We start from the raw sequence: 21,823 nt of genomic DNA, 5'->3' as shown, positions 1-21,823 counted from the left end.
ACACGGAGGTGTGCTCTACACCTGGCATGTGACGCGGTGCCTGGAGTGCACAAGTGTGCGCCTCGCGGAACTTCACGGTTATGACTCATGACACATGCACCAAAAATGCTGCTCAGCCAGGTGCACCAAACCGCTTGAGACTCAATGCCCTGGAAGCTGACAGCGTTCCTCGGCCACACCTAATTCAGCTCATGCTTGTCTGGAAATCCCCTTCGGGTGGGAGTTACGTTGGGTGTCCTTGCGATGTAAAATATATGGACTAACTAATGCAGGACCAGATGACCGGTACCCTGGTCTCAGAGAACAGTAACAAAGGGATGAAGATACAGCTTGAGATTATTACACTGCTTTTCCCAACCCTCTCAACCAACCAAGTCAAAATATAAATTCAAAATCCTCTTATCTTCATCATTTAAAAAACATATAAAGCTGAGAGGAAATTTTCCCCCAAAACGGAAATTCTATTCCTTCATGTGCATCTTTCCACTTCCCACATGTTAAGTTAACTAACCCACCACAAGGGGAGTGAGTCACTTTACTCTCACTGGCATCCTAGACTCTTTATTCAACTCCAGATTTGAACAGAGTGGAATTTTAACAACAAAATTTGGCTACATCTTAAGGTAGGAACTTACTCTTACTTCTCCCCCATACCTGCCTATACTTCTAAAGCTGAGAAGAGACAAAATCTTATTCCATGCAGCAGTAAAGGGACTTCCCCGTGGTCCAGTGGGTACGACTCCTTGCTCCCAATGCAGGGGGCCCGGGTTCCAACCCTGGTCGGGGAACTAGATCCTGCAGGCATGCCACAGCTAAGAGTCCGCGTGCCGCCAACTAAGACCCGGCACAGCCTAAATAAATAAATATTTTTTTTAAAAAATGCAGCAGTAAAAACTATAACCAAACTATTTGTATCACAGTCTTTGTAAGTTAAGCTGGATAACATGGAGACATGAAAATATGAACTTTGTACTCCCCAACTTTTTATCAGAAAAAGGGAGTACTCTGTATCAATGTTTTAGGTGTTCTGTGTATACAGACCCTTTCTGTATATGTATGTGTGTATATATTTCCATCTATCCCGGATCACAGGTCCTTTCAGCAGTGCCAAGGTGGGATGAAACAGGTACCAAGCAGGTTTCAAACAGGTAAAATTTCCATGGAGATCCCTCCCATTCCAATACCTCCCTAGAAAAAGTTTGTGGTTGATGTATCAGGCCACATTATGTGGTAAAATTAAACCATATTCACTAAGGTTCCACTAATTAGTAACTCAGTCTGTGCTAAAGTCGATTATACCATGAAAATGCTAAGCAAATTAGTATTGAAGTTCATTCTGTACGTGGGCACATTTACCCTACTTAAGAATTTAAGAACCCTAGTACATTAGGTAGAACACAAATTACAAATGAACAATTTCTTAATTCACTAAATCAATTCCATCAGGATAAAAAAGCATTTTTCAAAGTATTACTGTTACTCTCTGTGCTTAGAGGTAACAAGTTGCCTGTATTTAAATACTCTAGAATGTAAGCACTTCAGAAATTTAAACTACCCTTCCCAGTAAACTTAGATCTTTGCGTTTGTTTTTCATAAATTCATTCTCCTTTTCTAGAACGATGCCTCAGGTACAAATACCTTTAAAAGGTGTGTTTTTTGTTTTTTCCACACACAAGGGAAACGCAGTATAACCCCAGTATTTAGAGAGGCAACCATGGTAAAATGTCATGAACTGAGCTGTGTTCCCCCCAAATCCATATGACGAAGCCCTAACCCCACTGTGATGGTATCTGAAGATGCGGTCTTCAGGGGGTAATTAGAGTGAGATGAGGTCATGAGGGTGGAGCCTTGGTCCAATGGGACAGGTGTCCTTATCGGTGAGGGAGAGACACCAGAGCTTTCTCTTTCTCTTTCGCTCTCTCTTCCCCGCCCCCATGCCCACTCCCAGCCTGCATCCACACTGAGGAAAGTCCATGGGAGGACACAGCAAGAGGACAGCCCTCACCAGAAACCCAATCAGCCGGGCCCTTGATCTTAAACCTTCAGCCTCCAGAACCATGAGAAAACAAATTCCTGTTGTTTGAGCCACTCAGTCTATGTTATCTTGGTGTGGCAGCCTGAGCTGACTAATACAGTGAGTTTCTTAAATCCAGCAAAGTCAAGCCACAGTAAGTTTTAAAAGCACATGAAAAAAATAATATATTCGAACGGAACAGAGCCAAAATACAGTTACTACCAAAACCCTCACTTTTTCCGATTGCAAATGACCTATGATGCATATACAGTTAGCTTCTTCCACCGTCTAAGATTAGAAACCAGTGGCCATCAGGGACCAGAAGCTGGAGCTGAGGTCAGCCCTCTGGAGGCCGGGCAGGAGCTGAGGTCGTGAGAGGCAGCAGTGGACACCCTTGGCTCAGCTGTACGCTCTCCCCTTTAGTGCTACTCAGTCCCAGAAACCACCGCATAGGAAGGGTTATCAAACTTCCTCATGGCTTGGGAAAGTTACACTATTATACTAAAGTTCATTTGAAAGAAAATAATGTACACTTCAGACCCCGGAAACTACTATCACAGTCAAGGCTATCACTAGAGAAAGCAGTATTGAGATCCGCACCTCAAGTCTATTCGCCAGGTATTTATGAAACACACTACCCAACATGTGCTAGGTACTCACGTCACTAGGAAAGGACGGAGACTTCTAATGGTAAAGAGATGTCAGGTGTGAGTCACACATCATCAGAGCCTTCCATCTCCAGCCCTGTGAGCTCCGAACTACTTCCCTGACGACAACCCTCTGGATCACAAACACGCATCCCAAACTCCACTCGCGCTAAAACCGAGCTCTGATCACCGTCTTCTCAATCAACCTGATCTTCCCCAAGTCCTCTCCTCCAGTAACCATCATCCCCATCCTTCCAGCAGCTCTGAAGTCAGGTGTGAGTCCCGCTCTCTCCATCCCAATCTAGCGCCCCTCGTCGGCTCTACTTCCTTCGTACACCCTGGCCGCAAGACCACGTCTCCCTCCTACCACCTGCGGCCCACGGCGCCAGCCCCGGACTGGCCTCCCTGTGCCCACTCCCTCCCCTCCGCTGGCCTCCCCCCACCCAGGGGCCCAGATCGACCCCACCACGCCTCTACCCAACGCCCTCCCACAGCCCCCAACACGCTCAGAACGAGCCCAGAGTTCCTGCACAAGCCGGCCTCCTCGCCAACCTGATGTCAACACCTCCCGCGTGTCACTACCTCACGGCTCCAGCCCCGAGGTCTCCACCCTCGCCCGCGAGATGCCCCCTAGAAAGCCTCTGACGTCTCCCCTCCCTTCCCCACAGGGCCAACTCCGACCCGTCACTCAGGCCCTCCTCTTCAAACACCGCTTCGTTATCCGTGAAGCCCTGCACACGTGGCCGCACTCACCCTAACTTTCCTCTGTGACACTTAGCAACACCGGACCTACTGTACGGCCTCTGCTTCGCGAGCCTCCCCTCACCGGCGCGCGAGCCCCGCGTACCGAGCAGACAGCTCTGCTGTTCCCAGCGGCATCCTCGATGCCCGAGACAGCGAGTGGCACACAGCGGAGCCCTGACAGACATGGGCTGAGCTAACTCGTTTCTATCACAAGGACTCCTAGGAGCAGTGGATGTTTACTGATATCTGTTAAGGTAAAAGTGTTTCTGCAGTGGGTTCACTGTAAAAGGAAAAAACCAAAATTTTAAAAAACCTGCCTCAATGAGAAAGGTTCCTGGGCCAGCCCTCCCGACCTTTCCAGGCTCTCTGTGTTGCCACATCCTGGTGTCGCAAAGGGCCTTTCCCTAAATTTGTCAGAAAAATCACATCACACAGGGAGCATCTCAGCAGTAAGAAAATATTTTTCTGAGAACATACCTGCAAAACTATAATGGAATCCGGGGAAAATACAATCTTCTCACACTTTTTAGAACATATCCATTTGTTATATAAATGGGGAAGCTACAGCCCTCTAACGTTATATAAATTAAATCAGCATTTAAAAATATACAGATTTGCATTTAGCCAAAACATTAAAACGAGTAATGATTCTGCTACAAATAAAAATCATTTTGGAGACCTTTGCAAAGGTACAGAGTGGCATTCAATCTGATAAAGAACTTGTATCCAGAATATAGAACTCTCAACTCCAAGAAAAACACCTAATTTTTCAAAATGATAAATGCAATATGGTATCCTAGATCGGATCCTGAACAGAAAAAAGACATTAGTGGAAAAACTGGTAAAGTGCAAAATAAAGTCCATAGTTTAGTAACAGTGTTTTTCCAGTATTAATTTCTTAGTTTTGACAAATATACTGTGGTTCTAAAAGATGTAAACAGTAGAACCTGAGTGACAGGTATACAGGAACTCTCTACTATTTGGGTAACTTTTATGTAAATCTAAAATTATTTCAAAATAAAAACTTAAAATGGGGTGGGAAAAATATTTGCAAAGACTTACCAAAGAGATGTGGATGGCAAATAAGGAAATGAAAAGATTCTCATCATTAGTCACTAAGGAAATGCAAGCTTGTACATGAATGTTTATAGCAGCAGTACTCAAGGTAGAAACAACCCAAATGTCCATCACCTGATGAATGGATTAACAAAATGTAGTATGATGCAATATGATTTGGGCAAAAAAAGGAATGGAATGCTGGATACGTACTACAACATGTATTCACCTTGAAAACATCGTGCTAAACTAAAGAAGCCAGGCACAAACGCGGAGCAACTAAGCCCGTGCACCACGACTACTGAGCCTGCGCTCTAGAGCCCGCGAGCTACAACTACTGAGCCCATGTGCCACAACTACTGAAGCCCACGTGCCTAGAGCCCGTGCTCCGCAACAAGAGAAGCCACCACAATGAGAAGGCCACGCACCGCAACAAAGAGTAGCCCCTGCTTGCCGCAACTAGAGGAAGCCCGTGGGCAGCAACAAAGACCCAACGCAGCCAAAACTAAATAACTAAAATAGATTAAAAAAAAAAAAGAAAAGAAAAGCCTACCAAATAAAGAAGCCAGGCACAAAAAATTACATATTATTCCATTCATACGAAATGTCCAGGAATGTAAACTGCAGGAGTGTAAACTGCTACTACAATAATTGTCAAAATTAGAAACACAGTAACCCTTTGGCTCAGCAGAAATTTACCACGTCACATATGTAAGGGATATTCGTCATAGCATCGGGAATACTCTGTACCGGTAAACACACACACAGACACACATACTCACCCCACAAGGGAGCTCTTCATGTACTGTTCTAGAAAGATCCCCAAATTATATCATACGTTAAGTAAATAGGCAAGGGACGGTGTGTAGGTATAATTTGGGGGTTGGAGGAATATACTTTGTATGGGTCTGTATATGGATCTCTAAAAAGAAACCTTTGGAAGAATAAACAAACAACTAAAATCACTCACTATCATTAGGGATTAGGAATTAGGCAGATGTGGAACAGAGGAGGGAGTTAAGACTCTCCACTGTATACCTTTTTATAATATTTGATGTGTGAACTATGCAAAAAACCAAATAATATTTAAAACACTAATTTTTAAATATATAATTTAAGTACAAATTATGAACACTTCTGGAATGCTGAAAACATCGCAGAGACAGAACATGTTACCAAGTCCACTTACAATGCAAGTTAACTTTCAATCACCAGAAGAAAATGAACAATCCACTAGGAGGCTGTGCACTTAACCTTTCTTTCTGACCCCAGTACCTCTCAAAAATAGAAGAAAATAAGGAGTCTAAGAAACAGTAAAGGATGTTTTGGAAGGAAAAGATATGATTTTTTTTTTTAAAGGAGCTGTAAATGAGAAAACTCAGATTTAAAAAAACCACCAAGAACTTGTTATACCTTTGAAAACCTCCCACCTTTCTGCCCTAGAGTGCTGTGCTATTCCATCCTTAAAGTAAGGCTATTTCCTACATCTTGTAAGGACAAAGGGGAACAAGCGGGGCTCACTGCCACAGACACAAAGTGACCCGTCTCTGCAACTGAATGACTCCAAGACATATTTTAACACGGACACACGCCCAGCACCACCAGAGCATCTGGATTTTAGCATTTCAGAAGCACTTAAGACTCCTTAAGATCTCACATTCCAAAATCTATCAATCTGTCTTTCATTATATAGTCGAGACCGTGAAGTACAATCATAAAATGGTGTTAGATGTCAGAGAAGGTAAATAGTATCTCTGTGCAAGACACAGGCTTATGAATTAGTTCTTAGCATATCTGGATAATTTCTGAATGTTTCTCAATTCCGATCAAATTCCAGTTTGATTAGCCCCTTTCTGAAATAGTGTAGCCAGACAACAAAATTCACTTATGAGCTAAGACATCCTCACGGCAAGTTAGAGAAGCAGACGTACCAGGAATGTTTTAACCTCCAACTTGCTAGTTCTGAAGACTGTAACCCATTCAAATCCTGTCCGTGGTAGCAAGCGCCCAAACCTTTCCCCTACCTTTGCCAGCCAGCACTGAAAACCAAGGCTCCCAGCTACCCTCCCAGATAGAAAGGTTATGTATTAACGTAATTCCGTGTGGAAACTTCATGAGCAATGGAAATAAGAGGTATGTCAAGTCTGTGTTTCTGACAAAGCAGTAGACGCCTGGCTGTGCTACCGCTGAGAAAAACTGGTTTCTCCTCCCTTCCCCACCCCAGTACAGAACAACTTGAAAGGCATCAAGCTAGCCCGTACCAAAGCATTCCTCATCAACTGGCAAAAATCCTAAATAATGTAGCTGATTATTAAAAACAAAACAAAAAAACAGACCAAAAAAACTAAGAACCAAAAACCAACAGCAACTAATCAGAAGAAGATATCAAGATAATACATTTATCATGTTATTATGTCACGTTATATAAACTGGAGTACTGAAAAGGAAGAAAAAAGATAATACATTTACATCCTTAACACGGTGTCCAGTGACAAAACTGTCAATAAATATTAGATGCTATTAAAACCATCATATGAAATTCTGTATTATTTTCAGATGAATCTGGCGATTAAGACAAGCTATTTAAAAGAAAGAGTTAACATAACAACAGCTAACATTTACTGAGACTTATTTGCCAAGTATCTGGATCTGAGTTAAAAGTAGACCTTCCAGCCCCACCCTACTAATTCCAATTATTTTAAAAATTAAAATTATCTATTTTTTTTTTTTGGCTGCACCGCACAGCTTGCGGGTTCTCAGTTCCCCAACCAGGGATCGAACATGTGCCCCCTGCAGTGGAAGTGTGGAGTCTTAACCGCTGGACCACCAGGGAAGGCCCAAAGTTTTAATAAAATTAGATTTTAGACCTGAAGCTCAAATCTGAAGTACAACTAACCAATTCAAGCATTTTGAATAAAGAGAAAGACCTTAAGCAAATCGGAACTTCACTTCGTAACAGTCCTTACTGACGACAGTACAGACATTGACACCCAATCTTACTGCAGGTGTCTGGTAGAGTGGAAAAGTATGGACTTTGAGATCAGACAGTTATGTGTCCTTAAGCAAATGACTTAACCTCTCTGTATCTCAGCTGCTTCTTCACTGGTAAGTTGAGGACAGCATCTCCTGCTTAATTGGGCTGATGTAAAAACTAAAAAAATGAGAGAAAACCTAGCTGACTTTCTGGCACATAATAAAGACTTAATAAATGTCAATTGCTGTTACATATCTTCCCTCAGTTGTTCTTTCTGAGTTACATTCTCCCTAAATATAAATGAAGAGCAAACAACACACCTCAAAGTATTATGTATTACTACACTGACGACAACTTGAAGTCACTAATATGGGACTCTCAAAGGGGCTGCATTACAAAAGTAACTCTTAATTAAGGATAACTAGAAGTGTAAAGATCCATTTACTGTTGCACCTTTCAATGGGGAACATTTATATTATGAAAGTAATTCCAATTCCTCTTCGAATTCTTCAAAAACAGTCATGATATTTCTAGCCCACATTCTTATACTTGTCAACACTCTTATGCAAGTTTCTGGCTATATGTCTAAGTTCACAGAACATTCAAATTTAAATACATAATGATGACAGATTTCAATAATCAGAAAAGAAAAGAAAATCGTATCCATTCATAGCACATAATTATAAAGCTTTTATTCCAAAAATATGTATTCTGATAAACACTCTTAGAAGAGAATATATATACATGTTCCACATATGGAAAGATTTTGCCACAGTTGAGTACTTTTGAAAGTGAAAAATTTTCAGTTCAGCTTTTTTACTCAACATAAAATTATCAGAACTACTTGAGATACACTGGTGTAGATGAGTTCTTACACAATGGTTCTTTGAAGTCTGAAAACGGTTTAACAAAGAAAAGCTCTTTAGAAAACTCAACATGAAGCTTATGCTTCTAAAATGATCCAGATAACTATTAACCTGGACAACCAAATAAAGAAATAATTTGAAAACACGGTTTTACTGCCTCACTCACACCAAAAAGAGGCATACTGCTATAAATACTACTAGCCAAATAGTAAAAGAATCTTAGTCTATTATCTTTAAAGATGACTCACAATTTCTACTGGCACTAATACTTTTGTTGCGTCAATGATTGTAATGTCTTACACATTAGTGTAGACTTCTCCATTTGAGAGGCACTTTCCTCATATGTTATGCTCATTTAACCCTTAACAGACACCCTGGAAAAGAGGTAAGGCAAAATAGCGTGCTCTGTTTTACAGACCAGAAAAATGAGGCCCAATGAAAGTTGCCAAGGTCACTCATAGAATAAAGGGTATCACACCAGCCCTCTCTCCCAGCTACTCTTCCTCATTAGAATTATGGACCCCAAAACGAGAGACATCATTAGAGCAACATCAATGCGAAAGAAGTTAACGCATTACTAGTCTCAAGGTTTTTTTGGGTTTTTTTCTTTGTTTTTTCCCCTCTTGGATCTTACAACAGATTAAATATACAAGTTAAAATACTGTTGGATCTGACTTAAGAAAGTTACCAAGTTACAAAAAGTTCAGAATCCAGCAACAGCAAATGCATACATACTCCAATAAAATCCAAGGCGACAAATTGAAGTCCGAGGCTTACGAATTAATAACGTCATGCTTAGAATTCAGGTTTTTACTTTTGACTTGCTTCTGTGAATGACCAAAGTCATCATAACTAAGTAAAATTTGAATCACTGTTACCTAACCAAGCAATTCTAAGAATCAACTGTGGCTCTGTCGTAAAATAATCACAATCCTAAATTACGTTATGCTCAAACAGTAAAAAATAACTTCCTAGGAGCTAAATTTTAAAACTGTACCAAATTGGGTTGTGCCCCATCAGTACTGCTTATTGAATTATAATAAGAACGTCTGACACACACTTCATATATTTAACTATTTATGGAATGTTAAGGTATAAAACACCACGGAAACACAAATGCCAATAATATAGTTTCACCTTCAAGGAATTCTGCAGTTTAAAATAGGGGACAGGGCTTCCCTGGTGGCGCAGTGGTTGGGAATCTGCCTGCCAATGCAGGGGACACGGGTTCGAGCCCTGGTCTGGGAAGATCCCACATGCCGCGGAGCAACTGGGCCCGTGAGCCACAACTACTGAGCCTGCGCGTCTGGAGCCTGTGCTCCGCAGCAAGAGAGGCCGCGATAGTGAGAGGCCCGAGCACCGCGATGAAGAGTGGCCCCTGCTTGCCACAACTAGAGAAAGCCCTCGCACAGAAACGAAGACCCAACACAGCCATAAATAAATAAATAAATAAATTTAAAATGCTTTTAAAAAAAAAAATTTTTAAATAGGGGACAAGGTACACTGAAACACTGATGAAAGAAATTGAAGACACAAATAAAATGGCAAGATATTCCACACTCATGGATTGGAAGAATTAATGTTGTTAAAATGACCATACTATCCAAAGCAATCCACAGACTCAATGCAATCCCTATCAAAATTCCAATGACATTTTTCACAGAACTAGTACAAATAATTCTAAAATTTGTATGGAACCACAAAAGAGCCCAACTAGCCAAAGCAATCTTGAGAAAGAAGAACAAAGCTGAAAGTATCACATTCCCTGATTTCAAACTATATTACAATGCTACAGTCATCAAAACAATATGGCATTGGTATAAAAACAGACACACAGATCAATGGAACAGTATAAGACCACAAAAATAAAACCACACATACATGGACAATTAACTTACACCAAAGGAGCCAAGAACATACAATGAAGAAAAGACAGTCTCTTCAATAAATGGTGCTGGGAAAGCTGGACAACCACACGCAAAAGAATGAAACAAGACCATTATCTTTCACCACACACAAAAATTAACTAAAAATAGACTAGGGGCTTCCTTGGTGGCGCAGTGGTTGAGAATCTGCCTGCCAATGCAGGGGACACGGGTTCGAGCCCTGGTCCGGGAAGATCCCACATGCCGCGGAGCAACTGGGCCCGTGAGCCACGATTACTGAGCCTGCACGTCTGGAGCCTGTGCTCCGCAACAAGAGAGGCTGCGATAGTGAGAGGCCCATGCACCGCGATGAAGAGTGGCCCCCGCTTGCCGCAACTAGAGAAAGCCCTCGCACAGAAACGAAGACCCAACACAGCCATAAATAAATAAATAAATTAAAAAAAAAAAAAAAGAAAAAAGAAAAGAAGAACTACAAACAAAAATAAACGAATGTTTTCTTTCCCAAACTCCATGGTTAGCTTTTTACAAAATTAATTCAAACATAGGAGCAGTTTACCCAGAAGATAATGCAAGATTATTGTTCTTTGTGGTTACAAGTATCACTCTTGGAAATTACCATCCACATGAATGGGTTCTACTTGACGATGAGAAATGAGGCCTTAGGTTTTTTTCCTCTGACATACCACCCCTAAATAAATAGGTCCACAGCAGCATTTCTTTTCCTGTACTCTTGATCTTATAATCAACTGAGAAAAGTAAAAATGAAGGGAAATGTAAATTAGGACCTAGCGCAAAAGCAGAGGGGAAGGATAAGCATGGGTTCCTATAACCATGTTTTAATGTGCTCATTTTCACAATCAGCAGAGGGGCGTGTTTGTCTAATAAATTAAGAAAATTCTGAGAAATTCTTATAATCTTCTGAAAGAGATGACAGAGAGAGTAGCCACTTTTTTTTTAAATCCTTGGACAAGAGAGAGTAAATGACATTTTACAATAAAAGTCATTTAACCGGGACTCCCTTGGTGGTGCAGTGGATAAGACTCCGAGCTCCCAATGCAGGGGGCCCAGGTTCAATCCCTGGTCAGGGAACTAGATCCCACACGCATGCTGCAACTAAGAGTTTGCGTGCCACAACTAAGGAGCCCACGTGCTGCAACTAAGGAGCTTGAGAGCCACAACTAAGGAACCCAGGAGCCACAACTAAGACCCGGCCCAACCAACCAAATAAATAAATAAATAAATATTTTTTTAAAAAGTCATTTAACCTATTGAAAATATAAAGAAAACTGTAAGATATATACAAAAGGCCAGATTTTAAGTTATGGGTGAGCTCTTTCTTCTTACTTCTAAAAAATTTCACCCAGCTTGATGAGAAGTATGGCTTGCTTTCTACCAGACTTTCAAAGACACGTAGGAGATGCTAGTTTCTTTTCTCTTTCCCCCATGCTATTTTGTATTTTCTTGCAACCGATTTGAAGGTAAGTATTGTTTTCCTAAAAATTGATTCAATATGTTTAACATCTATTCTCTTCCTTAAAAAAAAAAAAAATCACAAAAAGAAATATTCAAAATACTGTACAATATGCCTAAAGTTTTAAATTAGTTTTCAGTCCTTTCCAGAAGACCACATTAACTAACTGTTTTCATAGACAACTGAGGTGACATCTGACAGTAGGAAAATCGATGATCTTCTAAGGATAAGGAAGGAAGGAGAGTAAACACTAGGAACATTTCTATTTGGGAGTGAGGAGTTCTGATAGTGTATGCTGATACACTGTAATAACGTTTTCATTAGCATTTTCTACAAAGTTTCACTGAACACTGGCAAGACTGTTGCAATTTTGGAGTAGTCAGTGTTTCTCAAACTATGATGAAAGCACATCCTCTCAACTAAGTAATTTCACTTCCAACCCCAAAAGTCTCACTGGAATAGTCTCTTTTCTTTACTCACATTGATATAATTAATTACCATAGATGTACAAGTTATCATCTGTTAACTAATTAAGCTATTTTAGTGATTGCCAAGAAGTAACAGCTACTGAGAACAACTCTGCAGCACACTGCAAAGAGGAAAGATTATCAACTCATGAAAGTTTCTGTTTGGAGGCAAGATAGAGAAAGGTAAACAACACCATAAAAAGTAAGGAGTTTTATCTCTGAATCCAATTTAAAGGTTTAGATAATATGCCTACAATCATTTTTTAAAAGTAAAGTAACAGTAAAATCATTCTTGATTGCAAACTCAATGAAAATGAGGGTATCTTTGAGCCCAGTGCAAAATTGATTAATTAAGCAGAGCACCCAGCATGTGCCAGGGGCTGGGACCTGGTATATCTGATGGGCTTAAATAATTCAGTTTTGTTTTGTTTTAATAACAAAAGCCTAATTCAGGAAGAGGATTTTTCTTAAAACTTCTCATCTAACTCCAGATTTCTTGAAAACCTAGAAAAGGATCACAGACACAGTTTCAATAAAGTCAGGCTGGAAAACTGATGACAACAACCTATATAAAAATATGTCCTTCCTGGGAGCAAAGTTGTGTGACTCAGAAAAACCATATTGGATGAATATTAACAGATGAACAATAATAAAGAATACATATTATACGCAGTGCCTTTAAGACTTTTTATGAATAGTTATGTTAATGCGATTGTGGAATTCTCCTTTCAGAGTGTATTTGTAAAGAGCACCAGGAGATACTTTACTAGCATGACTACAAGTCCCAGTCCTCCTTTGGCTACACCTAGAAAGAAAAAATAATTGAAATTGACAAAATAGCTTTGTTTTTGCAGCATTTAAATAACAGTGAAACTAGGGCGAGGTGAGCCCCCTCCACTTCATTCCTTTCTGTGTAAAGATACCTCCTCAGTAAAATGACTACAGCCTTGCAATTATAAAAGACGGATTAAATCCTTGAGCCCTGAAATCAGTTGGAAGCGCTCAGAAATGAGTCTAAGGCAAAGGACAAATTTGCTGTAAAGACCCAGACAGCAAATGTTTTAGGCTCTGCAGGCCACACTCAGCCTCTGTAGCATGAAAGCAACCACAGACAACTCGTAATGAATGAGCTTGGCTGTGTCCCAATAAAACTTTATATATAAAACCTGGCTATGGGCTGGATTTGGCCCAGGGGCTACCGTTTGCTCACCTCTGATCTAGGGGATTAAATTTTCAACAGTCTGCTGGCTCTGTCCTTGTTGCATGGGGAAATCCACCAACTACTCTTGGTATTTATTTCCTCTACTCAGGGGTCTCAAACTAGATCAGGAATTTTCAACATTTTTTTTAGTAGTAAGTCTCCTTTTTCTAATAAAAATTAACGGTGGAGGCTAGGCTAGATTTCCAGGACTCCCCAAAGGCCCCTGAGAAGCCTCCAGGTCTGTGAGACAACGACAAAACCACCGGTCACCTGATTCTAAGGTTCCACTCGGCACCAAGAACCAATACTGACCAATCTGTTTTCCTCAAGGTCTCTCCCTTCAGGCATCATCAGGTGAGGGAAGCAGTCTAAGAATTACAGGCCTTTCAGATGCTCCACAAATCACACTATTCCCTTCCATAAAGAAGAACGTTACATGACAAAATTAAAGTACTGGTGAAAAGTAGAAAACAATGAAGTTAGATTCTACTCTATACACGTATTTAATTAAGATGTCTTTTGCTACAAATCTGTAAAAATTTTACCCAGAATGAGTTTTATTACAGCTTACTTTTTTCTAAAGTTTTATATATAATCAATAAGTAAGATTTCAGTGGAGCATATTTAACCTGTTTCAGAAACCACCCCTCAAGAAGTTACTATATTTGCATGTAAATCCTTCTACAATCGATATAGTCATGTCTATTAAAATGCGTCAAGGCTAAGATCTCTACTTAGTAACAGTTAATCAGAAAATTAGTTCTAAATACTAGAATTCAATTTAATTTTATAATTTAAGTCTGTCATTAATTTAACCTGCTGTCCCTCACCATAGTCGAAAATCTCAAAGTAATTAAAAAAAAAAAAAAAAAGTTACTGCAGGGACTTCCCTGGTGGTCCAGCGGTTAAGAATCCACCTTCCAATGCAGGGGATGTGGGTTCGAGCCCTGGTCGGGGGAACTGAGATCCCACATGCCACGGAGCAACTAAGCCCATGTGCCACAACTAGAGAGAAGCCCGCGTGCTGCAACTAGAAGAGCCTGTGCATCACAACTAAGACCTGACACAGCCATAAATAGGTAGATAAATAAATTTTTAAAAAAAAATTTTTTTTAAAAAGGTACTGCGTAGTAGAACAAAGGTGTCACAGGAGCTCAGAGGAAGAATTTAACACTCTGTTAAATGACAGTGAAATATCGTGTAAATGACAGTTCAAAATACCAGCACCAAAGTGATTAAACTTATGGGGAGGTAACTACCTGATACTCAAGAAAAATAACTTTGTTCCACAAAGTTACTCGTTTCTATAAAGGAGGACTTCAGTGTGACAGAAACTGAACCAAAAATTACTGCTCCTTTCAGCTTGTATCCAATTCACTATTAATGTGGAAGTATATAATTACTTTTTCTGCTATATCTCAAATTCTCAGGGAAAAAAAAAAAAGATCTCGTCATTAACCAACATTTATTAGCTCCAGTTCTGTGCTACGCTGTGTGCCAAGTCATGAGCTTTAAAGATGAATAGCAAGTCCCAGCCCAGTAAGCTCTCTAATGAGGCAGACAGACACCTTGCAAGTTAATCCATTTTAAATGAAATCGAGGTCCTAACTTAAGACTCCAAATTCAGGCATATTTTTAGCCCCCAGCGCCCCCCCCCAAAAAAACAACCTACAAAAAAACACAGAATGTTTTAAAATGACAAATACCCCGACTCTTTCCAATAACATTTCTAGCCATTAGTTTCTGACAGTAAATTGTTAAACTGACCCCACTACACATAAGAGCAGTTTATCTACGTAAATCTTGAATGCTATCATAAAAAGCCCATAATTAAACATAATGAATGCTCTAAGGCAGGACACAGGGCAGACTTAAAGTTTTAATATCAAAGCTGGCCTTGTATAACATTCAATATGAAACCACTTTTCTGAAAGACATAAGTTTATGATACAAATATGAATTCAACTAATTACAGAAAACTCTAAACAGCTATCATTCACAAATATTTTATATACAAAAGTATATTTACTCATAAAATGATGATGATTCAGCCTGTGGGAGGAATGACAAATTGAAAACCTAAAAGTCCCAGAAAAATGACAAAGTATTACTACACACAGAAATATCAGAACACAAAACTGGAGCACATAAGAAATGAAATAAAATTTATTTTAAAATAGAGTAAAACTGAAGCAAAAAGAATTTATAAAATATAAACCTATGTTTTATTTTAAATCAATAGTTACCATTTAGAAATATTTATATTTAAAAGTTACACTGTTATATTTATATATAATGTTCATGCAGTGCTATTTTTACCTCTACTTTCAACTGAGACTGTGCTTCAGAAAGTTAATAGTCATACATCTAATAAGTGAACTAAGAAGTTGAATATATCTGTATGACTACAAATCTGTGGCTACAGTAACGTAGCTCTATGCATTACTGCAAGACCTCTGGAAGCAAGACTTTCAAAGAGGTCTCCTGAGAAGCACCACATAAACTTACTACAATCATCTGTTCGCTATGCAAAGTAAGTTGGACAAATACTATGGGCTCACAGCACTTATTCATCTTCATCTCCTTCTTCCCTGCCTTTCTGCAATATCGAGGCTTACAAGCAAAATCCTCAAATTTCCAGCCTCTTTTGCAACTAGGAGTAGCCAGGGGACCCAGCTCTGGCCAAGGACAAGTACCTGGAGAGGGCTTTCCTCCAAAAAAAACAAACTTTTACCGAGAAAAGCACTCTCGGCCTCCTCCCTTCTCTCCTGCTTGGGGTGCAGCCATCGTCTTGGGACTGTGAAAACCAAAATCACTTGCTAAGGAGAATGAGCTAGTTTCCTTCATGACATCCTTGAACCTCAGTATCAAGCCTGCACTGCCTAACTTCAGATTTCTTATTAGGTGAGAAAAATAAGCCCACCGTCAAGCCTCCTCCATGTGTGCAGTTTTTGACAACCTGCAGACTAATGCAACCCCAACACAATCAAGTCCATCAAATACTTATATTATAAACCACTTTGGTGAATTCATCATAAGATATACGAATGATGAAATATTACCTAAGGGATAAACGAATACCAACTACTGAAAAATAATCATTTAATAACAAATATTAAACACTCCAGCCAGAGACTGTTAAAGAACTTAAATGTACAAGAACGTATTTAACCTTTACAACCATGTGAGGTTGGTAATACTAGCATAGTCACCCACGGTAAAATTTTAAGAATCCTTGACAAAAACACAACAATATGATGAAACAGAGCTAAATTTATTTATTCTGAGATTGTGACCTATTTTTATGATATTAAAATGTCCTTTCTTTTATGAAATGAGAATAGTGGAGAGTTTACATCCATTTTACATTTACATTACATTACATTCATTTTAACATGCTGACTTGGCAAAATAAATAAGTGACAAATCAGTATCAGGACCCCAGAGTTTTATGATTTTTAAAAGTCCCTGAAATCCAAAAGCCTGAGACCCACTAAAGTTAAGTAACCTGCCCAGGAGCACAAAGCAGTCTGTGGTCTGGACACCAAAGTCCAGGGTCATAACCACCAGGTTAGATAAAGGAAATACACTAAGTAAACTCAGACTTAAAGATACAAATGTGTAACTACAGAGGAAAACAGCCATCCCATAATATATCAAGTGGGAACAAGGACTTTTAAAGTGAAATGATTTTACCATGCTGCCCCTCCCCCCCCCCAAAGACACAGAGCTTCCTCTAACTGATGGAGATTTAAACCACACCAGAGAAAACGAAATCAAGATAGGAATTCTCACCCATTCCAACTTACGTCTCAGATGACGTTAGGTTTGTAGATTAATATTTGGGGATAAAGAACTTGTGGGTCGGGACTTCTCTGGTGGTGCAGTTGTTAAGAATCCGCCTGCCAATGCAGGGGACACGGGTTCGAGCCCTGGTCCGGGAAGATCCCACATGCTGCAGAGCAGCTAAGCCCGTGAGCCACAACTACTGAGCCTGCGCTCTAGAGCCCGCAAACCACAACTACTGAGCCCGTGCGCCACAACTACTGAAGCCTGTGCGCCTAGAGCCCGTGCTCCGCAACAAGAGAAGCCACCGCAGTGAGAAGCCCGCGCACCGCAACGAAGAGTAGCCCCCGCTCGCCGCAACTAGAGAAAGCCCGTGTGCAGCAACGAAGATCCAACGCAACCAAAATAAATTAAATAAAAAAAAAAAAAAAAACAGAACTGTGGGTCTCTGCATACACTGCTTGCCTCTAAAAGAAGTCTTGTGTTTTCCCAAATTGAAGGCGCAGGGCAGCGCGTGATAACATCTGCCCCTAAAGCTAGCTCGCCCCTTGGTTTATTCCAGCTCTTACAAAAGTAAGGGGAGCCGACACGAATGAAGACTAGAAAAAACTGAAATGCAGTCAAATTCTTCTTCACCTCAATTCTTGGCATTTCATGCTACTGTATTTCAATTTCTTTAACTCATGAGTTTTCAAAACTCATCTCTAGTTGTTTGCAAACGCATAAATTTGATCAAGCAGTTTCTTAATACCATAACTAAATAATGTAACTTAGCCAAATATTTCCAACAATTTGACCAAGAATTTTCTAAAACATTTGAGTGTGCTTAAAAGAAAATGGAGTTTGCAAGACTGCATAATGCAGCTTACGGAAGAAATCAGAAATGTATTGTCTTGAAGACTTCAAATAGTTACTTATATACAGAACAACTGGACAGATGTTAAAGTGTTAATTGACACCTACACATTTTCACTTTTTTTATTTTATAAGATTTTAGTTACTTCAAAGCCTGGCCAGCTCTCTTCTTTTCCACTTGTGCACGCAAATGTAATTTATTACTGAAAACATCAAACAGAAAAAAAAATACATTAAAATATAGAAAACAAATGGTTTTTATCTTTATAATTGAAAATAGTAAATACCTCCCAGCTTACATTTTATTTGTTGTTATCTCAAATGTTAGGGCCCATATTTTTTAATCCAATCTTCCAGTACCAATTTCAGTTACAGGGGAAAAAAATACACACTATGTAGAAACAGCATGCATTCTTCAGAATTTACCACACACAAAAAAAGAACGGTAGGTGGCTATGGGAGGAGTAGGGCAGGGAGTGGGCTTTATAATTGAAATGCAAAGGCATTTACATATATATATATATATATATATATATATATATATGTAAATGCCTTTGCAGTTCACTTCTCCGTTTTTATATATATATATATATATGGAAAAAAGGTTTGTAGAGATGTTTCTATATTGAACTGCTTTTTTTTAAAATATTTATTAATTAATTATTTATTTATTTGGTTGCACCGGGTCTTAGCTGCGGCAGGCAGGCTCCTTAGTTGTGGCATGCAAACTCTCAGTTGCAGCATGCATGTGGGATCCAGTTCCCTAACCAGGGACTGAACCTGGGTCCCAATCAGAGTCTTAACCACTGGACCGCCAGGGAAGTCCCTTGAACTGCTTTTAATGAAATGCTGCACACACAGCTTAGGTCTCCCCATCTGCAGCTGTAATAATGCCTCCGACCAGCCTCCTTCAACACACCCTGCCATCCCCTTCAGTCCCTTCCACCCCCTCACTCCTACCAAAAGTAACAATTGAACGACTTGTTAAGTTCACAGGAAAGGAAAAGGAGACCCTACGAACTTGATCGCACCGAGACTGACTTCCTTAAACTACTACCACAATTTCTTTTCTACTGTGCTTCATTTTATCTCCTACACATTTTTTTCTTATACCAAATATTCCAATTTTACTTACATTCAGGATCATGAAACCGTCACACCTGGTAAAATACACTGCATTTTTATGTGAATATCTACAAGATTCAGGTAGGAATAAAGGTGAGTTAAATGTTATTATTTTAGCTCTTCTTGTCCATTTATTTATAAGCTTGTGTGTGTGTACGTAAGTTTCCTCTAATATATTGCTTCAGCCATGTCACTAATGGTCCAATGTATGCAAAATATTTAGCTGAAATGTAATGAGCTCTTCATTAAGATTAAATCAGGAAAAAGATTATTTTCAAAAATATCTTAATTTGGTGGCCCCTTGTCAGAGTCACAGTAAAATTCCAAAAGCTGGGTTTTTTTTTTTTTTTTTACTTTTAATTTTGAAATAACTTTAGACTAAAAGAAGTTATTAAAAAAAAAAAAAGTAGTTCAGAGATCCCACAGACTCTTCATCCAGCCTGCCACAATTCATCATCCAAAATAACCGCAGTAAAACTATTTATTCAAATTCACCAGCTGTCCCAACGTTTATTTTCTGGTCCAGGACCTAATCCAGAATCTCACAGCTCATTTGGTTATCATGCTTCCTTAGTCTCCTCCAATCTGTGACTCTTTCAGCACTTCATCCTTTCATAAGGTGAGCACTTCTGACTACTAGCCATTTTGTAGAGTGTCCTAAAATTAAGTTTGTCTAGTGTTTTCTGACACTTAAGTTGAAGGGTTTTTTAGTGAGAATACCACCTGAGATGTGCCCTTCTCAGTGCATCACGATGTTGATATGTCTTGTGACATAACTTTGATCATCTAGTTAATTTGGTGTCTGCTAGTTTTCTTCACTTTAAAAGTACTGATTCCCCCCTTTGTAATTAATTACTTAATCTGGTGGGGGAGACATTTTGAGACTATGCAAATATTCTGATATCTGATATATACATTTCTCATCATACTCTCACCCACTAATTCTGGCACCTACTGATTCTTGTTTGCAACAATTATCACTGTGAGGTTTGCCTACTGGTGATTTTCCATTTCCATCATACCTTCTACATTTTTTATTGGCATTCTACCATAACAAAGAGCTGTCTCTTCTCCCCTACTTATTTATTGGATAATTTACTTATATTGGCATGAGCTCATGGATATTTTTTCCCCTAGACACTATAATCCTTCTTTATCTTTTTGTTCAAATTGTCCCACTGGGATTCCTTTGTATATACATTCACTAGACTTCCTTCTGAATTGTAAAACGCCACTTCAGTTGGGGAAGATCAGGTAATTTCTTTGAATGAGAGATGATCGATGGTAAGACTACCTTTACCACTTACATCATGAACAACAACAACAAAATTTATGGAAGAAAACTATATATATTGAAATATCCCCAATGTGCTATATACTCTTACAACTCTTGCTCATCCAAGACCTAATGCTCTTCGGTCTTTATTTTACACATATTATTATCGAATTTTCTCATCATTGTCACTGTTTAAATCCACCTAACCTTGGGCCACCCCCATCCCCGAATAATTTTGGTATTTCAAGAACACAGCCCAAACTGCTCAGAGACAATAGTAGCTACATTCATTTTAGCCAAAAGGTAAGAAGCCATAATTATGCCGAGTGAAAAAAGCCAATCCAAAAGATCAAATAGTGTACAATTCCATTTACATAACATTCTTGAAATAACAAAACTGTAGCAATGGAGAAGAGATTAGTCCTCCCCAGAGGTAGAGTTGGGAAGTAATTGTGTCTATAAAAAGGCAACAAGAGGTATTCTTGTGGTGATGGAATTCTTCTGCATCTAGACTTTATCAATGTCAACATCCTCATTGTGATATTATGCTACAGTTTTGCAAGATATTTGTAATGGAAAAAACTGGGTAAAAGGTTCACAGGATCTCTGCATTATTTCTTACAATTGCGTGTGAATCTACAATTATCTCAAACTAAAAAAAGTTTTTTAAAAAAGATAATGCGTTTCAACTCTAGCGTGAATACTCAGGAGAGATAAGATAATCACCATCGTGCCCCAACCCTTCAGATCCACTGATTGCTAGCTGGCTTCTAGGAAAGTTCCTACCAGGCCTCCCTAGAATAACCCGCCAGCAGCTAACTCTTCTTCAGGGTCTCTTCTTTTCCGATTAGCTTTTATGTTGGGAGGGACAAATACCACCAGCTAGAGAAGAACACAAAATTGCCAAGAGCCAGTAACTGTTGGTTTGTCAACTGAACTACCAGCAGTTCACAGGGTCAACATGTAAAATCTGATTTCAATTCATTTAGCTCATATTAAATATTTGAGAAGTTCTAGATCATGTTCAATGTGTAGGAGGCAAGCAATGAGAAGAGGGAAGAGGGTTTTAGTTCCAACAACAAGACAAGGTCCTTTTTCAAGCCACACCAACCCCTCCAAAACACTTTTTACTGCCTAATGGAGGTGAAAGCACAAAAATGGTGGTACCAAGAGACTCTAAAACTCAAGGACAAAACGTTCTGCTCTACAAAAACTAACCCGGCCACCACCGACCACCCCAACTGACTGAAGAAGAAAACACCTGAATACAGCAGGAAACACGTACTTTGTAACAGTGCAGTAAGTCCTAGTTAGTTAGCAAGTGAGACCAGAGGCGGTTTTTTCCTGAAAAGATAAAAATTCTAACAGTCAAAATAACGTGCCACACGTGTGTACACGCACACACGTGTACACAGGATATATGTTTCCTGAAATCCATTGAATCCTGCTTAAACC

The 21,823-nt window shown here is 39.4% G+C and overlaps 1 protein-coding gene across 13 annotated transcripts in view; it reads right to left on the bottom strand.

Annotated features, from left to right (window-relative positions):
* RAPGEF2 (Rap guanine nucleotide exchange factor 2) overlaps positions 1-21,823 on the bottom strand; it is a 251,541-nt gene that overhangs the window by 219,326 nt on the left and 10,392 nt on the right. For 2 of the 13 annotated variants that reach the window (XM_082391304.1, XM_082391301.1), the window contains exon 2: positions 19,103-19,160. The exons of the other annotated variants lie outside the window; for them this stretch is intronic. Coding sequence is in view for 1 of the 2 variants with exons in the window: in XM_082391301.1 (XP_082247427.1) it covers positions 19,103-19,114 (12 nt within the window). In the remaining variant the exon portion in view is untranslated. The remainder of the gene's footprint in view (positions 1-19,102; positions 19,161-21,823) is intronic. 13 annotated transcript variants of the gene reach the window in all.

Source organism: Balaenoptera borealis (assembly GCF_965194805.1).
Source record: "Balaenoptera borealis genome assembly, chromosome: 4".
NCBI classification, from domain to species: domain Eukaryota; kingdom Metazoa; phylum Chordata; class Mammalia; order Artiodactyla; family Balaenopteridae; genus Balaenoptera; species Balaenoptera borealis.
Note: the sequence above shows the minus strand (reverse complement) of the source record. Positions and strands in the feature narration are given on the sequence as shown.